We start from the raw sequence: 14573 nt of genomic DNA on the forward strand, positions 1-14573 counted from the left end.
TCCAATTTGATCTTAATTTAATCTAAATTTTTTTATGTTTTTTTTATATCCATCTTAATCTCTTCTACTAACCTTTTTTATATACTAATTACATGCTAAAAGTTTGGATTATCGATATTATTAATGTTTTTTATTATTTTCAATTTTTTTTAAATTTATGTGTAAACGAGATATATATGTGTCGCGTTCGTCTTATCTCATTTACACGTAAACGAGATAAGAGAGGGGTATTTATTTTGGTAAATATTTTTTAAATTATTTATTTTAATAATTATTATAATTAATTTATTTATTAAAATAAAAAATCCCCTTTTTTTTGGGAGAAATAGATTCTTAGGAGTTAGGATAACAAGTAGCTAGTGAAGGCATGGAGTGTATGTAGCAGCACACTAGTAAAAAGAGAGGAAAAGAAAAAGATGATGGAAGCAAAGCAAAAGGCAATGGCATCAGCACATCCTTCAATCCTCCTCTTCCTTGTCTTCATCTCTTCCACAGTCGGCGGCACCACAACATGCCGGGACACATGCGGCTCCACACAGCTCAAATATCCATTCGGTACCGGCCCCGGTTGCGGCTCCCCTCTCTTCACCCCTTACATCTCATGCACTTCAAACGGCACCTCCGACCAACTCACCCTCAAAACCCACACAGCCTCATACCCAATAACCTCCATCTCATACCCTACTTCCACACTCACCCTAACCCCACCAACCATGTCCACATGCACCTCCATGCACACCTCACCAACCAACTTCGGCCTTGACTGGGCCACACCCTTCCAAATCACCTCCACCACCTTCATCCTCCTCTCTTGCCAGCCCCCAATCAAAGCCACTCCCATCTGCGACCCTTCCCTAGACTACCTTTGCGCATCCATTTACACCTGTCCCTCCGTGGTTTCACTCGGCATGCCTCTCTTCCCTCCCGCCAACACTTGCTGTGTCTACTCGCCGGCTAACCTTGATGGTAAGGGTGAGTTGGACCTACAAGCCATGAAGTGCGGTGGTTATGCTTCCGTGGTGTCGCTTGGGGATACCCCTACGGACCCTACTCACTGGGTTTATGGTGTCAACTTGAAGTTCTCTTATGGTGCTCTCCAGAGTAACTATGTCACCAGTAAGTGTAACACGTGCGAGTATAGCGGTGGAATCTGCGGCTATGCTACTCCCGGAGATGCATTTGTTTGTGTCTGTAAAGGTGGATATAACACTAGTTTGGATTGCTCTAATAATGGTTTCAACCAGAACCAGCTCCAGGACTATCTCTGGGACTCTTTTTCCTCTCCAACAATGTCTGCACGTAAGTTTTTCATTTCTTTCTTCTTCCCTTTTTTTGGTAGCACTGAATTTCCATTTTTCCCAGAAAATAAAGCTAAATGATCCTTCTATGTATGTTAGTTATTCTTGGTGTTTCTTTACCCTTCTTTGTGTTTCATGATGATTATTCCTGTAAACTATAAAGGGAGCCTTATATGCATAAAGGGACGAATCGGATGCTAAAGTATGCACGGTGCTTTTACAGTTTATCTTTGTAACAAAAATAAAACTCTAGTTTAAACTTTGGTGAGTAATATATGAAAATGTCTTATATAAAAATAGATAAAAACTGCGCAAATTAATTTTATTATGGAGGCAACTTTAGTGTAGGACGCGGATATGGAGAGGAGGGGAGCTTTACCGAGCTGTGGTGTCAGGGACACAGTAATCGGACCCTGCGAGTTGCTGATGGAAACTCGGACCCTCCGATTTCCTGTAAATTAAAAAAAAAATTCTCATAAGCACAAATCGGACCTAAGGACTAGTATAACCAAATAAAACAAAAAAAAACCAACAAAAAAAAACGGACCATCCGTTTTGGTGAGAACATATCGCACGGTCCAATTTATTCTAGGTGAATTTCGTATACTACACACAAAACGGACCCTCCGATTTACTTACAAAATTTTCAAAACAAATAACTCGGAGGTTCGATTTCTTCCTACCAAAGCTGAGCCAAAAGCTGTCCCACATTTCGGTGTAGCACCCCCTCATTCCATAACCCAGCACAACACCTGCCCCTCCTCCATAACCAAAAAAATTAGCCTAAAAACTGTCACATAATTTAATATGTTTAATTAGATTGCTTAACACAATATGTGTTAATATATTAACTATCATCTTCACCTACTATGAGACACTTTCATGTGAATAATTACCTTAAACTTTTATTCTAACCGTTTCACTAATTAATCGTTGTGTGAATTTTGATTAGCAGCTAGCGGGTATGTTTGGAGTTACATCTTGGCTGGTATTGCCTCGAGTTTATTTTGAGCCGCGATTCACCATGCAGCTGGATATTGAATATTAGCTAGCTGCTAGCTCGTTTGTAGTTATGCATAGCAGCAAGTCATTTTCAAACTTACTTTAATTAATGTGCCTAAAAGTTGCATTGTGTTACAAAAGTAGTATGTTTTGAACGTAAGGAATAAAGGTTGTATTGTACTGTGTATCCATATTTCTACATTTTTTGTAGTTCTATATAATTGAGGGATTGGAATTGAACTATTTTCACTTCTTGGGAAATTAAATATATATACTTAAGAAGCTAGATAAGAAAACATTTAAAATTAAGCCGATGCATGCTTTGTATGACTAGAGTGATTGGTATTCGGATAATACTATTATTTTCATTGAATAAGAAAATTAGTAAAAAAAGAAAAGGAAAAAATACTAAAATGTGTATTAAGGATATTGGTTGAAATGAAAGTGAAAAATTTTAATTCTTTTTAATATATTTCAATACAAAAAAAATTTATAGTTAACTTATATTTGTAATTCAAACTTTTTTATTTGTAATCTCTTGGATAAGTATCCTTAAGTCCTTAACTATAGTTAGCAACATTCTAGATTTAATTTATTCATGTGAATAAAAATAAAAAATGGTATACATTCTATATTTCATTCTATTCTCTTCCACCGCAGGCCAGGCTGCATTACCTGCATATATACAGCAGTAGTATGAAAAGTACACGATCTATGTGACCACTCACTAGTCACTACTATCCCCATTACAAGAAGATTTGTATTTCTTTGACATAAAATCTAGTGCGTGCATAGCATAGTAGACACCAAGCACAAGTTGAAAAGAATATACAGGGCAAATACATAAACAATTCTGAGAGTGATATCCATAATGCCGAAGAGAATTTCTAATCCACCTTGGAACCATTGCTTTGGTTTTCTTGTTTAGACAGGGCAGTAGGATTAATGAGGAATGAATTTATATTCTTGGCCATTTCCTTGGGCTTCTCTACATTCAGTGCATGCCCTGCATTCTTGATTACCACTAGTTCTGCATTCTCTCCCACGTGACTACACCAGAATAAATGAAGGAATCAAATTCAAAATTTAAACCAAGTTAATTGCACGTAACAAAATAATGTTCCCATGCAGTACAGATCTTGATGGAGATATATAATCCTTCATGCCTGACTCTTTACCAAAATCTATTGGATATAAATTAACAACGCCAAGGTGTTGCTTTAGGGTGGCGAAAGTTAGAACCTTTTCCCATTTGCTGGCCAAAATTGTAGAGATATTTGGGGGCAAAAAAAGTCCAAATAAAACTACATGAAGTTACCTTTTCAGTCTGTGTGCTAACTCCAGAGGGAATAATTGGTCCTGCTCTCCCCATATTATTAGTGTAGGCTGTAACATTAGAAACTTATGCATTTTGAGAATCTGTACTGCTAAAATGCCAAAAGACACGGTGAAACTAACTCATAACATTAAATATATACAAAGCTAACTTATTTTATATATCAAGTACTTGTTCATTATTCACACTTCATTTATCATTCTTTCTTTTATTTTGATATGTTCCTCACTTTTATTGTGTGCAAATACCAATGCTCTAATACAAAGCTTAGAAGAAGAAGTGAAACAAACCTGGGATATCTTAGGAAGATCAGAGAGTTTTCTACCCTTAATTAATGCTTCGAGTAGTTCTTTCCTCTGGATGCGGTTGGAACACATCACCTGCCAGTAAAACCAGTTTCAGCAACAAACAAGTTCCTGTTGCAAATTCGCAAAGGGCAAACTCATGCTTTATGTATTGAGACTTACCGAGACCATAAAACTATTAAGTCTATAACGCAAGTGTAACCTACAGATCAATGTCGTGGTTGGAAGGAATACTAGCATAACTAGTTCATTCAAGTTTCAAATCATCAATGCTTAACATCTTCAAGAATCAACTAACTGTAACATCATTTAGTAATGAGAGAAAAACCTAGATAAATCTTTCTCATTTATTGATGAGGAAAGAAAAACAGAGAGAAAACAGAGCTTCCGCTTTTTATGGATATACAGGAAACACACCAAGTGAATGAAGAGAAGAAGACAAGTTTCTAAAAATTTAGAATTAATATGAAAGAAAGCAAGAAAAGCATGACTCACACGAATGAAATCATTGAGGAAACATGAGGGAAGGAGCTTGATAGGCTTAACGAAGGTAAGCCTGACGAGCTCCTTCATCTTCTGAGGGTTCTGAGGAATCAGAAGAGACACAGCCTCGTCAACGCTCTTCAACTTGGAGATCCCGCCATCAACGTCCTTCTCTTCAACGCAAACACCAGCACAACACAGAACCACCTTCTCGATCCTCTCCGGGAACTGAGCCGCCATGCTGTACAGCACGAAGCCGCCGTAGCTTAACCCGGCGGCACTCATCTTGCTGACCCCGTGGGCCTCCATGAGGCCCATGAGGCAGCGAGCCTGGAAGGACTCGGATCTTTCGGGGCGGGTGGTGAAGGAGTCGCCAAAGAAGAGGAGGTCCGGGACGTAGACGTTGAATCGGGGAGTGAGAGAAGGGAGGAAGTGATTCCACTGCCACATTGCGTTGGCTCCGAAGCCATGGATGAGAAGAAGGGAAGGCTTTGATTGGTTGTGGGATTTGGGGACCCAGCAGTGCATGAGTGTTCCGTGGCCGAGGTCGGTGGTTGTGGATTTGAGGCCGGCGGAGGAGAAGGAGTTGCGGTAGCAGCGGTTGCGGGAAGCAGTGAAGCTGAAACAACAGCTGGACATGGTAGTTGCTGAGATTGAGACAGTGTGTTTGTGTGGTTGTACCATTTGCCATGCTTTCCTTAAAAAATGTATTTCCTTTTTCTGTCCTTTTCCGAATGTACCTGTCACATTTTGGCGCTTTTCCATATCTGTGCGTCAGCAGCTTCCACGAGCTTCTAAACATTAATTAATGCCCAATCATATCTATTCTATTATATAAAAATAAATTTTTGCACTTAATAATAAAATTAATGTGGCATATTATATCATAATTTATGAATTATATTATAATTCAATTTGAAACAGAATTAATTAGGATCTCATCCAAATTTATAATTTAAATTTAAAAATAGAATAACTAATTATTTTTAAATCTTATTTAATATTTTCAATTATTATATTATTATTATTATATTTTTGGTGCTAGTAAAGAATATAATAATATTTTAATTTAAATTAATATAATTATTTATTTGATCAAATCAAAATAATAATTAAGTAAATTATAACAAAAGTTAAAACACCCGTGTTAGTGTGTAATCCCATAGATTCAACACTAAGCGAGTAGTAAATTAGTCATATTAAATTTACTAATTAAGGTTGATGTCTAGCAACACTTCTCAACGACCCGATAGTATAAAGTAATATATTTTTACAAAAAATCTTAGAAGAACAAAGTATAATTCCTTCTATCTTTACAGTTCTTGGTTAACCCTTAGAGTATGGTTTAATTGTCAAACTCTAATTTGTTACCATTATTATAATGAACTGTGAATGACTTAAAAAACTCATTTTTTCATTCATTCAATACCCTTGCCAAGATTTTATTCATCTCAGTCATTATAATTATAGAGCTCAAACTCTTTACCAAGAGTTGACGGATTCCTTATGAACTAATTATTAATTCTACAAGTATTTAAATTATACCCAATATCCATGCAACTAGCACTCTAGGGTATTAGGTGTCCAGAATCAAAGTATAATAAATACATTGTTAATTACTATGAGAATCGCAGGTCAAAGAAAACTCTATTATCATGTTCATCTTAAGAATATCCTATTGACAAATATGCGGTAATTATAATCATTAGAAATTCTCAGAGTGAGTCAGTTCAATGGTCATATCTCTATATGCACCATCCATATATAATTTAATAAATGAGATCTATTAATCATCATCCGATGAAGACCATTATATATATTGATCTTTCCGGATTATTAATGTTCTTTTTAATCAATAACAATTTAGATTAAATTATAAAATATTTATTTCTCAATATTATGATCACTATTATAATGATAAATCTCTAAATTTAATCAAAGATGTTATTATATTAACATTTTAATATAATAACAATAACAAATTATTTGACACGTAATTGATTTGATTGTGGTCATACTCTTTATTTCCAATACTATATATATATAGTTTTAAGTATACCGGAAATACCAGTATTCCAGTTGTTTTAACCGTTGATCTAAATTATAAAAGATATATAATATATATTAATTGAAATCAACAGTTAAAACAACTGGAACACCGATGTTCTCGATATACTTAAAATTTTTCCTATATAGTATTGGGTAGGGTTAAGTACTGAAATCGTCCCTAAGGTCTGGAGTGAAAATCAAAATTGTCTCCGACCTTTTTTTGTTATTAAAATCATCCTCAACGTTACAAAACGTTATAAAATCGTCATTTTCTATTTTTTTGGACCAAATTACCCTTAACTATTAATAAAAATAATATTAAAAAAAATAAAACCCCACCCCACCCACACCCAGCATCTCTTCGTCTCTCCCTCCACCCCAAACCCACCCCCAATTCCATCATCATCAGTTCCCACTCCCCCTCACCCCACTCCCTCACCTCCTCACCCCCTCACCCCCTCACCGTGACTCCCACCCCCTCACCGCACTCCATCACCCCCTCACTCCCTCACCGTAACCCCCATCCACTCATGCTGTCGTTTGGGCTGCCTCAGAGGTGCACCCGCCGCCGCCCCTGCGTCCGACCCGCTGCCGCCCCTTCGTTCTTCCTATTTTTCTTTTTTCTTTTTTTAATTTTTGAAGAACATATACATAATTGATGATGGATTGTTAATAATTTTGTGATTGATGTTGTTGCTGAATTTTTTATTTATTTTCGTGATGAAGAAGGAAATTGGGGGTTACTGGGTTAGTGGTGATGAAGAAGGAGGTGAGGGGGTGAGGGATGGGAGTTACGGTGAGGGAGTTTGGGGGGTGGGTTACGGTGACTGCCTTTGCTTCTTCTGTGACTGCCTCTGTTTCTTTCTCTGCTCTGCTTGAACTTCTGCTTCTGAAATTGTAACTTGATGATTATTGAACTTTTGGATCTGAAAATGAAAATTGTAGTTGATGATTATTGAATTATTGTTTATTGAAATTGATATGATTATTGAAATTGTTATGCTTCTTCTGCCTCTGATTTTTTTATTGATTTATGAGTAATGAATGACTATGGTGGCAGTGGTGATGGTGGTGAGAAAAGGGAGAGGGAAGAGGTGGAAGGAGATTCGGTGAGTGAGGGGGTGAGGGGTGAGGGGTGGGGGTGGGGGTGGGGGGTGAGGGAGTTACGGGAGGGTGAGTGAAGGAGTGGGGTGAGGGAGTGAGGGAATGAGGGAGTTACGGGAGAGGAGGGGGAGAGTTTGTTTTAATTTTTTTAATATTATTTTTAATTATTTTTATTAATAATGAAGGGTAATATGATAAAAAAAATAAAATTAAAGTGAAAAATGACGATTTTATAACGTTTTGTAATGTTAAGAATGATTTTAATAACAAAAAAAAAATTAAAAACGATTTTAATTTTCACCCCCAAACTTTAGATACGATTTCAGTACTTAACCCTATTGGGTACTAACTAATTTGATTAACTTGCCATTTATCCCACAAAAAACTCTCACTTGTAGCTGCAAGTACGAATCTCTCTTTTTGTTTATTCTCCCCTCTTCACACTTTCGCTTTCTTTTTCCCGCCGCTCTTCACAGTTATGAAATAACATATAAAAAAGAGTAATTTAATATCTAATTTCCAAAAAATATTTGAAAAATAATTAAAAAAAAAACTATGCACGAAATATTATCATCAATGTCACATATTTCACACCAAGAAAATAGAAAATCCACGCATACCACATGCATCAATGGGGGCATGGTTGATCGGGGGGTATATGAATATGATAGTATGATGACTACTTGCATCTTTTCTTTGGGGTACATACATGCATGATACATCTATCTGATGATTTCATTGACCAATTGAAAAAATGAATATAACTATTTAACAAGAAGAATTGTCATATTATAATAGAATAAATGTATAATACAGCAATACACGGCGGTGCAGGGAGGGAGGCATCTTCGATTGAAGCAATATTTAGAACAAGAAACAATATTAGAGACTTAGAGTGGAAGCATTAGTCATGTTTCCGAAAATCAGTACACTATAAAACCATGATATGATGATATATAATACAAGGAACAAACATGATAGAAGTGTGGCAACTGGTATATGTCACGTATAATTACAACTAACTCTGCCAAAATTTTGTCTCCTTGTCTGCCATTTATCACCCCCTCACTTTTCATATATAAGAGGAGTGCTAGAGCCAGCAACTTTTAGTATTTGTAGCCATTAAATAGTCATCAATGATGATTTTAATAGTGTGAGATTGGTGTGAGATTTTATCCAATGGTTCACTTTTCTTTGCTAGTTACATGCTAGCCAGAATTTAAAAAAATTACTGACCCCTAGACTTTTTCATAATATAATTATATCATTCAAATTAAATAATCAACATGGGTTATTCAAAATTGCAATTTGCAATGCAAGTTGAAAATAATTTTCGCATTTCAAAATTATTGTTGATTTTTACAAATTCTTTCGGGGGCTATATTATCAGTTTATCACATTTTTTATATAGTTACTGTCATATCTTTTATAGTTAATTTTATTTTAAAATTACTAGACATTCTTTAGTTATTAAAAAACGATGTACAAAAATAAAATGTATTATCACACCCACATTTAAAAGTTGTACTAATTAATGTTAAATGCTGTTCTTTACCTATTGTTAGACTTATTTTTAATTTTTAGCATTCGAATATTTTAATATTATTTTATCCATTTCATTATTTATTCCAAAATTATATGACCAACTATGAGGATCGTATATGTATACCATCCAATACTAAATATAAAAAATTGGCTTTAATTAATAAACTCTAAACTAATAAAAGAAATATACATTAATGATTAGTTTATGATAAGACTCTCATGCAATATGTCTTCATCCGTAGTTAATAATTAAAAAATTATTAAATGATAATTTAATCAAATTTATCAAATTATTTAACAATTTTTAAATATCAACTTCACATAAAAATAACGACATGTGAGTTTTCACCATAGTTGATATAAAACTTTATATTTTCATAAACTTCAAATAAATTTAAATAAGAAGCACCGTTAATACCAGTTCGTTACAAAGAAAAAAAATTGCCTTAAAATCAAATAATGGTTTTGTCAATAATAATATATAATTAGAACATTGAATGCTTTAGGTGCATGTTCTACAAGTGACCTATTGAGTCAACAAGGGAAAAAATTGTTATTGTCATGTGTGGTGAATGAATAAAATTAAATAATTAGTTAGAGCAGAATGCTGTAAACCTTTTTAAAAAAAATATATAAATAGATATATAGAAAGATAAAAGTTTTAGATTTTTAACCATAAAAATATTACGTGTACATAAAAATTAGTCATTATAAATATATATTATTTAATTTATTTTTAATATATATTTTATATTTTAATATAACTTTATATTATATTGAATGACTCATTTAGAGATTAGTTTGTAATATATATATAGAGAGTGGCGGAGCCGCATAATAAAAAAGAAGAGAAATGATCACCTTCAATTTTAATTTTTATATATAAATTATATATAAATTTTAGTTTCACTTTTTTTAAAATTTTATTTTAATCTTATTTTTATGTGTAAATATTTTTGATTCTTTTCTAATATTTCTTCCAAACTCCTTCCTGTAACATAGTTGAAAGTATTATATTAATTAAGGATAGCTCAAAAATATTAATATGATACACTATAAGAAAATAGAGTTATTTTGACACTTTATTTTTTAACATCATAATTAAATGTCAAAATTAATATATATTTTTGATAAATATCATAAATGTCAAATTTTCTATGTTTTCTTGATGAATAATTTGACCGTAGAAAATTACTCCTCAATTTTGACATTCATTTGTTTTCAATTTACTCCACTATTTTTCTTTTTCTTTGCCTCTGTTAATTTTGACATCACACTGCTCTCAGTTTAAGATTATACTACTCATTCTTTATTTTCAAAATCTCAATTTATTCTTTAGTTTCAAGATCTCATCTCATTCTTTGTTAAAATTTTTTGTTGAGAATATTTTATAGTTAATAAGTGTCAAAATAAATAATATTTTTGACAATTAATAAGTATCACAGAAATATGTTCTCAAAATTTTCTAATAAATTATTTTTGACAGCCAATATTTATCAAAATAAGATTTAAATTTTTTTGACAATCACTTATATGTTAAAAATACTATTTTTGACAAAATTTTTATTAACATATTTTCATAGTTAAAATAGTGTCAAAATTTGTTTTTTTGACAAATTTTAATTTTCTTTTACACATTATAACCCTAAAAAATAATCTATATTGTTGTAGTGATAGGACGATGTGATATTAGATAAAAAAATAAAATATAGTACGTAATAGATAGTCTCTCTCATTATTTTATTTAAAGTTAATAAAAAAGTATTATTTATACATTAAATATTTTTTATATTCGTATATATGATCGTTACTAATTAATTGTGCATTTAAATTATTTTTAATTAATAAAACAAAGAAAACGTGTGTTTAAAAAAATATTGGTATTAAAATAGTATTTATTAATAAAAGGTATACACAAGAATTAAAGTTAATAATATATATTTCAAATACTTTTGTTTTTAAATGTATTAATTTATATAATTGATTAGATTTATAATTATTTATGAATGAGCATATAATAATTGAGTTGATGTCATTTCTATTAGTCAATACTCAATACTCATTATTGGACTTACTCTGATACATCTTAATCGTATACAATATAACCAATTGGCAATCGCCTAATAATAAGAAGAAGAAGAAATTAGAGCATTTCTTGAATGGCCTTGTCATGCCTCCACTGATTCCCCTTAGTAGTCGCTGCTCAAATGGGAACAATAGGATAACATTTGAATGGCTAAATAGTAAATAGCCACCACATACCAAAATACAAGCAAAGTGCAAAACACACATGATGTATATAGATTCGATTACTTGAACCTTAGACGAGAAGACAGATTTACTTTAAGCATGACTGAGGGATCGGACCCTTCTTTATAAGTTTTGCAACTAGTAATTAACTAATTAATTATATCAATTTTCTATCGTTAAGACAAGGTATTATTTGAGTTTTTTAATTTTGATATGGAGTGAGTGTTGGTGTATGGCATGATTATGGAGGTCTAGGATGATGTTTCACTGGGTTGAAATGGCTGCGCCAAGAAAATCAGACAGTTCGATGGGGAGAGTATAATCGGACGGTCCGATACAGTAATCGGACGGTATACAAATTGGACCGTCCGATTTGCATACTGACGTTTACGTGGCGCGCATGCAGCGGGTTCCCAAGTTGGTTTCGGTGCTTTCTATATACCTTCGAATGTCATCCCCTCGCAGCATCCATCATTTTCACTCTCATATACTCTCTCGAATGGCTTGCTCCTCAATCCCACTACTATCTTTATTTTCAGTCATTGTTGGACCACAACAAAGGAGTATAAAAAAATTTAAAAATAATATCAAAAAGACCAAAAATAAAAAAAGTGAGTCACCCAAAATTTCACATAGTTAATTATTTTGGATATCCAAATTATATAAGTTTTTATTATTTAATATTTTGATTTAATAAAAATAATAGTGATAATATTAGATTTTAATAGAAATGTTATAGTAGTACTAATTAGAGATTAGATATGTATGTATGATATTATTATTATTATTAAGTGTTAGAAATAGTGAATAAAATAGAATTAATTTATAAAATCTGTGAATAATTATTGAGCTAAATGTTATTATAAATGTAGTGTTTAGATATTTAATTTAGAATTAACAACTTATTATTATTATTATTATTATTATTATTATTATTATTATTATTATTATTATTATTATTATGTGTTGGAATGAAATTTTAATTAATATGTTTTTTTAATTGTATTATACTAGAGGTAGAGTAGAAGTATGAATTTAGGGTAGTTTAATTTAAGTTAAGTAAAAAAATATTAATTTAATAAATTATTTATGATTGTTAAAAATTTAATATAATTTACTATAATTTAGACAATAAATTAGTAAACACTAAATTTAAAATATAAATTTAATATATTGTTTATGATTATTATTAATAACGTTGGTTTCTATATATATAATAATAATAATAATAATAATAATAATAATAATAATAATAATGTTAGAGGTTATATAAATAAAAAATATATATCAATTTTATAAATAATTTATTATTAATGAAATTATTCTGGTTATATAAATAAGAAATGAATAATAATTATTATTGTAAAATAAATAGATTTTAGAGGTTTGTGCTGTTGTAAAAAATACATATATGAATTTTATAAATAAGTTGTGATTACTAAAGTTATTCTTGTTATATAAATAGAAAATGAATAATAGTTGTTATTATAAAATAAATAGATTTTAGGCGTTAGAAAGTATATTTTTAATGTATCTAAAAACAATAATTAAATTTATATGTTAGATTTATTTAAGGTTAATTATTTTTTGTTATAAGCTAATAAATATGAATGTAGAATTTTTGTATAACAGATTTAGTATGTATTTAATATGTATGTTTAAAATATAATTACATTATTGTTAATTTAATTATATAGTTATAATGGAAATGTGAGCATAATTATATTATTGTTAATTTAATTATATTATATTGGTAGTTATAATGGAAATGTGATATTGTAGGGTTTATGGAAGTTGATATGTGACCATTTAATACCGACGGATCCATACAATCAAATTATTGAGGGGTATTTACAGGAGACTGGTTTTCATCACGTTTTTTAAATTGGAGTCATCCAATGTCAGTCAACAATGATTAATGTTCTAATCGAGAGATAACAGCCTGAGACTCACACATTTCATTTTTTGGTTGGTGAGTGTGCTATGACATTGGATGATGTGGCGATAATTATTGGTCTGCCGACAAAAGGTCTTCCAATTACAAGACTGACCATGAGTAGTTTTGAGGCCTAAGAGGCTAAATGCTTGCACTAGTTTGGGGTTGCACCAAGGAAGACGCGAATTGTAGAGGAAGCTTCATAAAGTTGACTTGGTTTAGGAGTTTGAAAGATTGTATAGTCTTGACTGATGATATTCACATTCCGACACTACAAGAAAAGAGAGCTATTTTAACATAATTTTTTTTAACAGTCATAGTTAAGTGTAAAAATTAATATGTACTTTTGACAAATATCATAAATGTCAAATTTTCTATGTTTTTTGTTGAATAATTTGATTGTAGAAAATTATTCCTTAATTTTGACACTCATTTATTTTCAACTTACTCAATTATTCATTTTCTTTGTTGAGTTCCGTCAATTTTAGCATCATACTACTCTCAGTTTGAGATCATATTACTCATTCTTCATCTTCAAAATCTCAGTTTATTCTTCAGTTTCAAGATCTCATCTCATTATTTGTTAAAAATTTTTGTTGAAAATTTTTTATGGTCAATAAGTGTCAAAATAAATAGTATTTTTTACGGTTAATAAGTATCACAAAAAATATATTCTCAAATTTTTCTAACAAATTATTTTTTACGGCCAATATTTATCAAAATAAGATTTAAACTTTTTTTACAATTACTTATATGTTAAAAATACTATTTTTGACAAAACCTTTATTAACATATTTTCATAGTTAAAATAGTGTCAAAATTTATTTTTTTGATGAATTTTAATTTTTTTTACACATAATAATCCTAAAAAATAGTCTATATTGTTGTAGTGACGCGAGGTACGTAAAGTGTCACATAATGTTATTATTTGGGAGAATTCTGTTTGGAGACAAGTTGGGTGCAGTGATGCACTGAAAATTTATGCCTTTGCTCCGTAACTTCACTGGGATCATACAATTTAGTTGGGGATCGGCATGCCTCGCGCACTTGCATAGATCATTGTGTAGGGCAACTTGTGTCAACTGCAAGGAGATGGATGGTCCACTAACACTTTTGCTTACTTGGGCTTGGATTCGTCTACCATTTCTTGCGCCAATTTCCGGCAATCCCTGAGTGTTTCCGATTGCAAATAGGTAAAATGAATTACTGTATGCCTTGAAAAAGTGTAGGAAATTGTATTTTATTTTTTACAAGATAAGTTAACT

General features: G+C 31.4%; 2 protein-coding genes across 3 annotated transcripts; one reads left to right on the top strand and one right to left on the bottom strand.

The window, feature by feature from the left end:
* Positions 1–367: 367 nt before the first annotated feature.
* LOC107634741 (uncharacterized) lies at positions 368–2484 on the top strand. 2 transcript variants are annotated; one of them, XM_021119831.2, is made up of 2 exons: positions 368–1299; positions 2251–2484. In XM_021119831.2, exons 1-2 carry the CDS (start codon positions 417–419, stop codon positions 2307–2309), a joined length of 942 nt encoding a protein of 313 aa, XP_020975490.1. In that variant the 5' UTR covers positions 368–416; the 3' UTR covers positions 2310–2484. The 2 variants fall into 2 exon arrangements, with proteins under 2 accessions (XP_020975490.1, XP_016193650.1); XM_016338164.3 differs by having other exon boundaries at positions 2254–2484.
* A 429-nt stretch (positions 2485–2913) lies between these two features.
* Positions 2914–5189, bottom strand: LOC107631674 (uncharacterized). Its single transcript, XM_016335194.3, has 4 exons — positions 4437–5189; positions 3927–4016; positions 3619–3686; positions 2914–3350 (listed from the first exon to the last, which is right to left on the bottom strand). The coding sequence occupies exons 1-4, from the start codon at positions 5187–5189 to the stop codon at positions 3188–3190; spliced, it is 1074 nt and encodes a 357-aa protein (XP_016190680.2). The 3' UTR covers positions 2914–3187.
* Between the last annotated feature and the right edge of the window lie 9384 nt (positions 5190–14573).

The sequence above is a fragment of the Arachis ipaensis genome, chromosome B3 (genome assembly GCF_059453495.1).
Source record: "Arachis ipaensis isolate K30076 ecotype BB chromosome B3, ASM5945349v1, whole genome shotgun sequence".
Taxonomy (NCBI): domain Eukaryota; kingdom Viridiplantae; phylum Streptophyta; class Magnoliopsida; order Fabales; family Fabaceae; genus Arachis; species Arachis ipaensis.

Bases quoted from the DNA above. Each gene is read 5' to 3' on its own strand.
- LOC107634741 (XM_021119831.2), top strand. From the start codon at position 417: ATGATGGAAGCAAAGCAAAAGGCAATGGCATCAGCACATCCTTCAATC. The intron at 1,300-2,250 runs GTAAGTTTTTCA...AATTTTGATTAG, and splicing joins CTCTCCAACAATGTCTGCAC to CAGCTAGCGGGTATGTTTGG.
- LOC107631674 (XM_016335194.3), bottom strand. From the start codon at position 5,189: ATGGAAAAGCGCCAAAATGTGACAGGTACATTCGGAAAAGGACAGAAA. The intron at 4,017-4,436 runs GTGAGTCATGCT...TTTTACTGGCAG, and splicing joins TCCTCAATGATTTCATTCGT to GTGATGTGTTCCAACCGCAT. The intron at 3,687-3,926 runs GTTTGTTTCACT...CTAATGTTACAG, and splicing joins ATCTTCCTAAGATATCCCAG to CCTACACTAATAATATGGGG.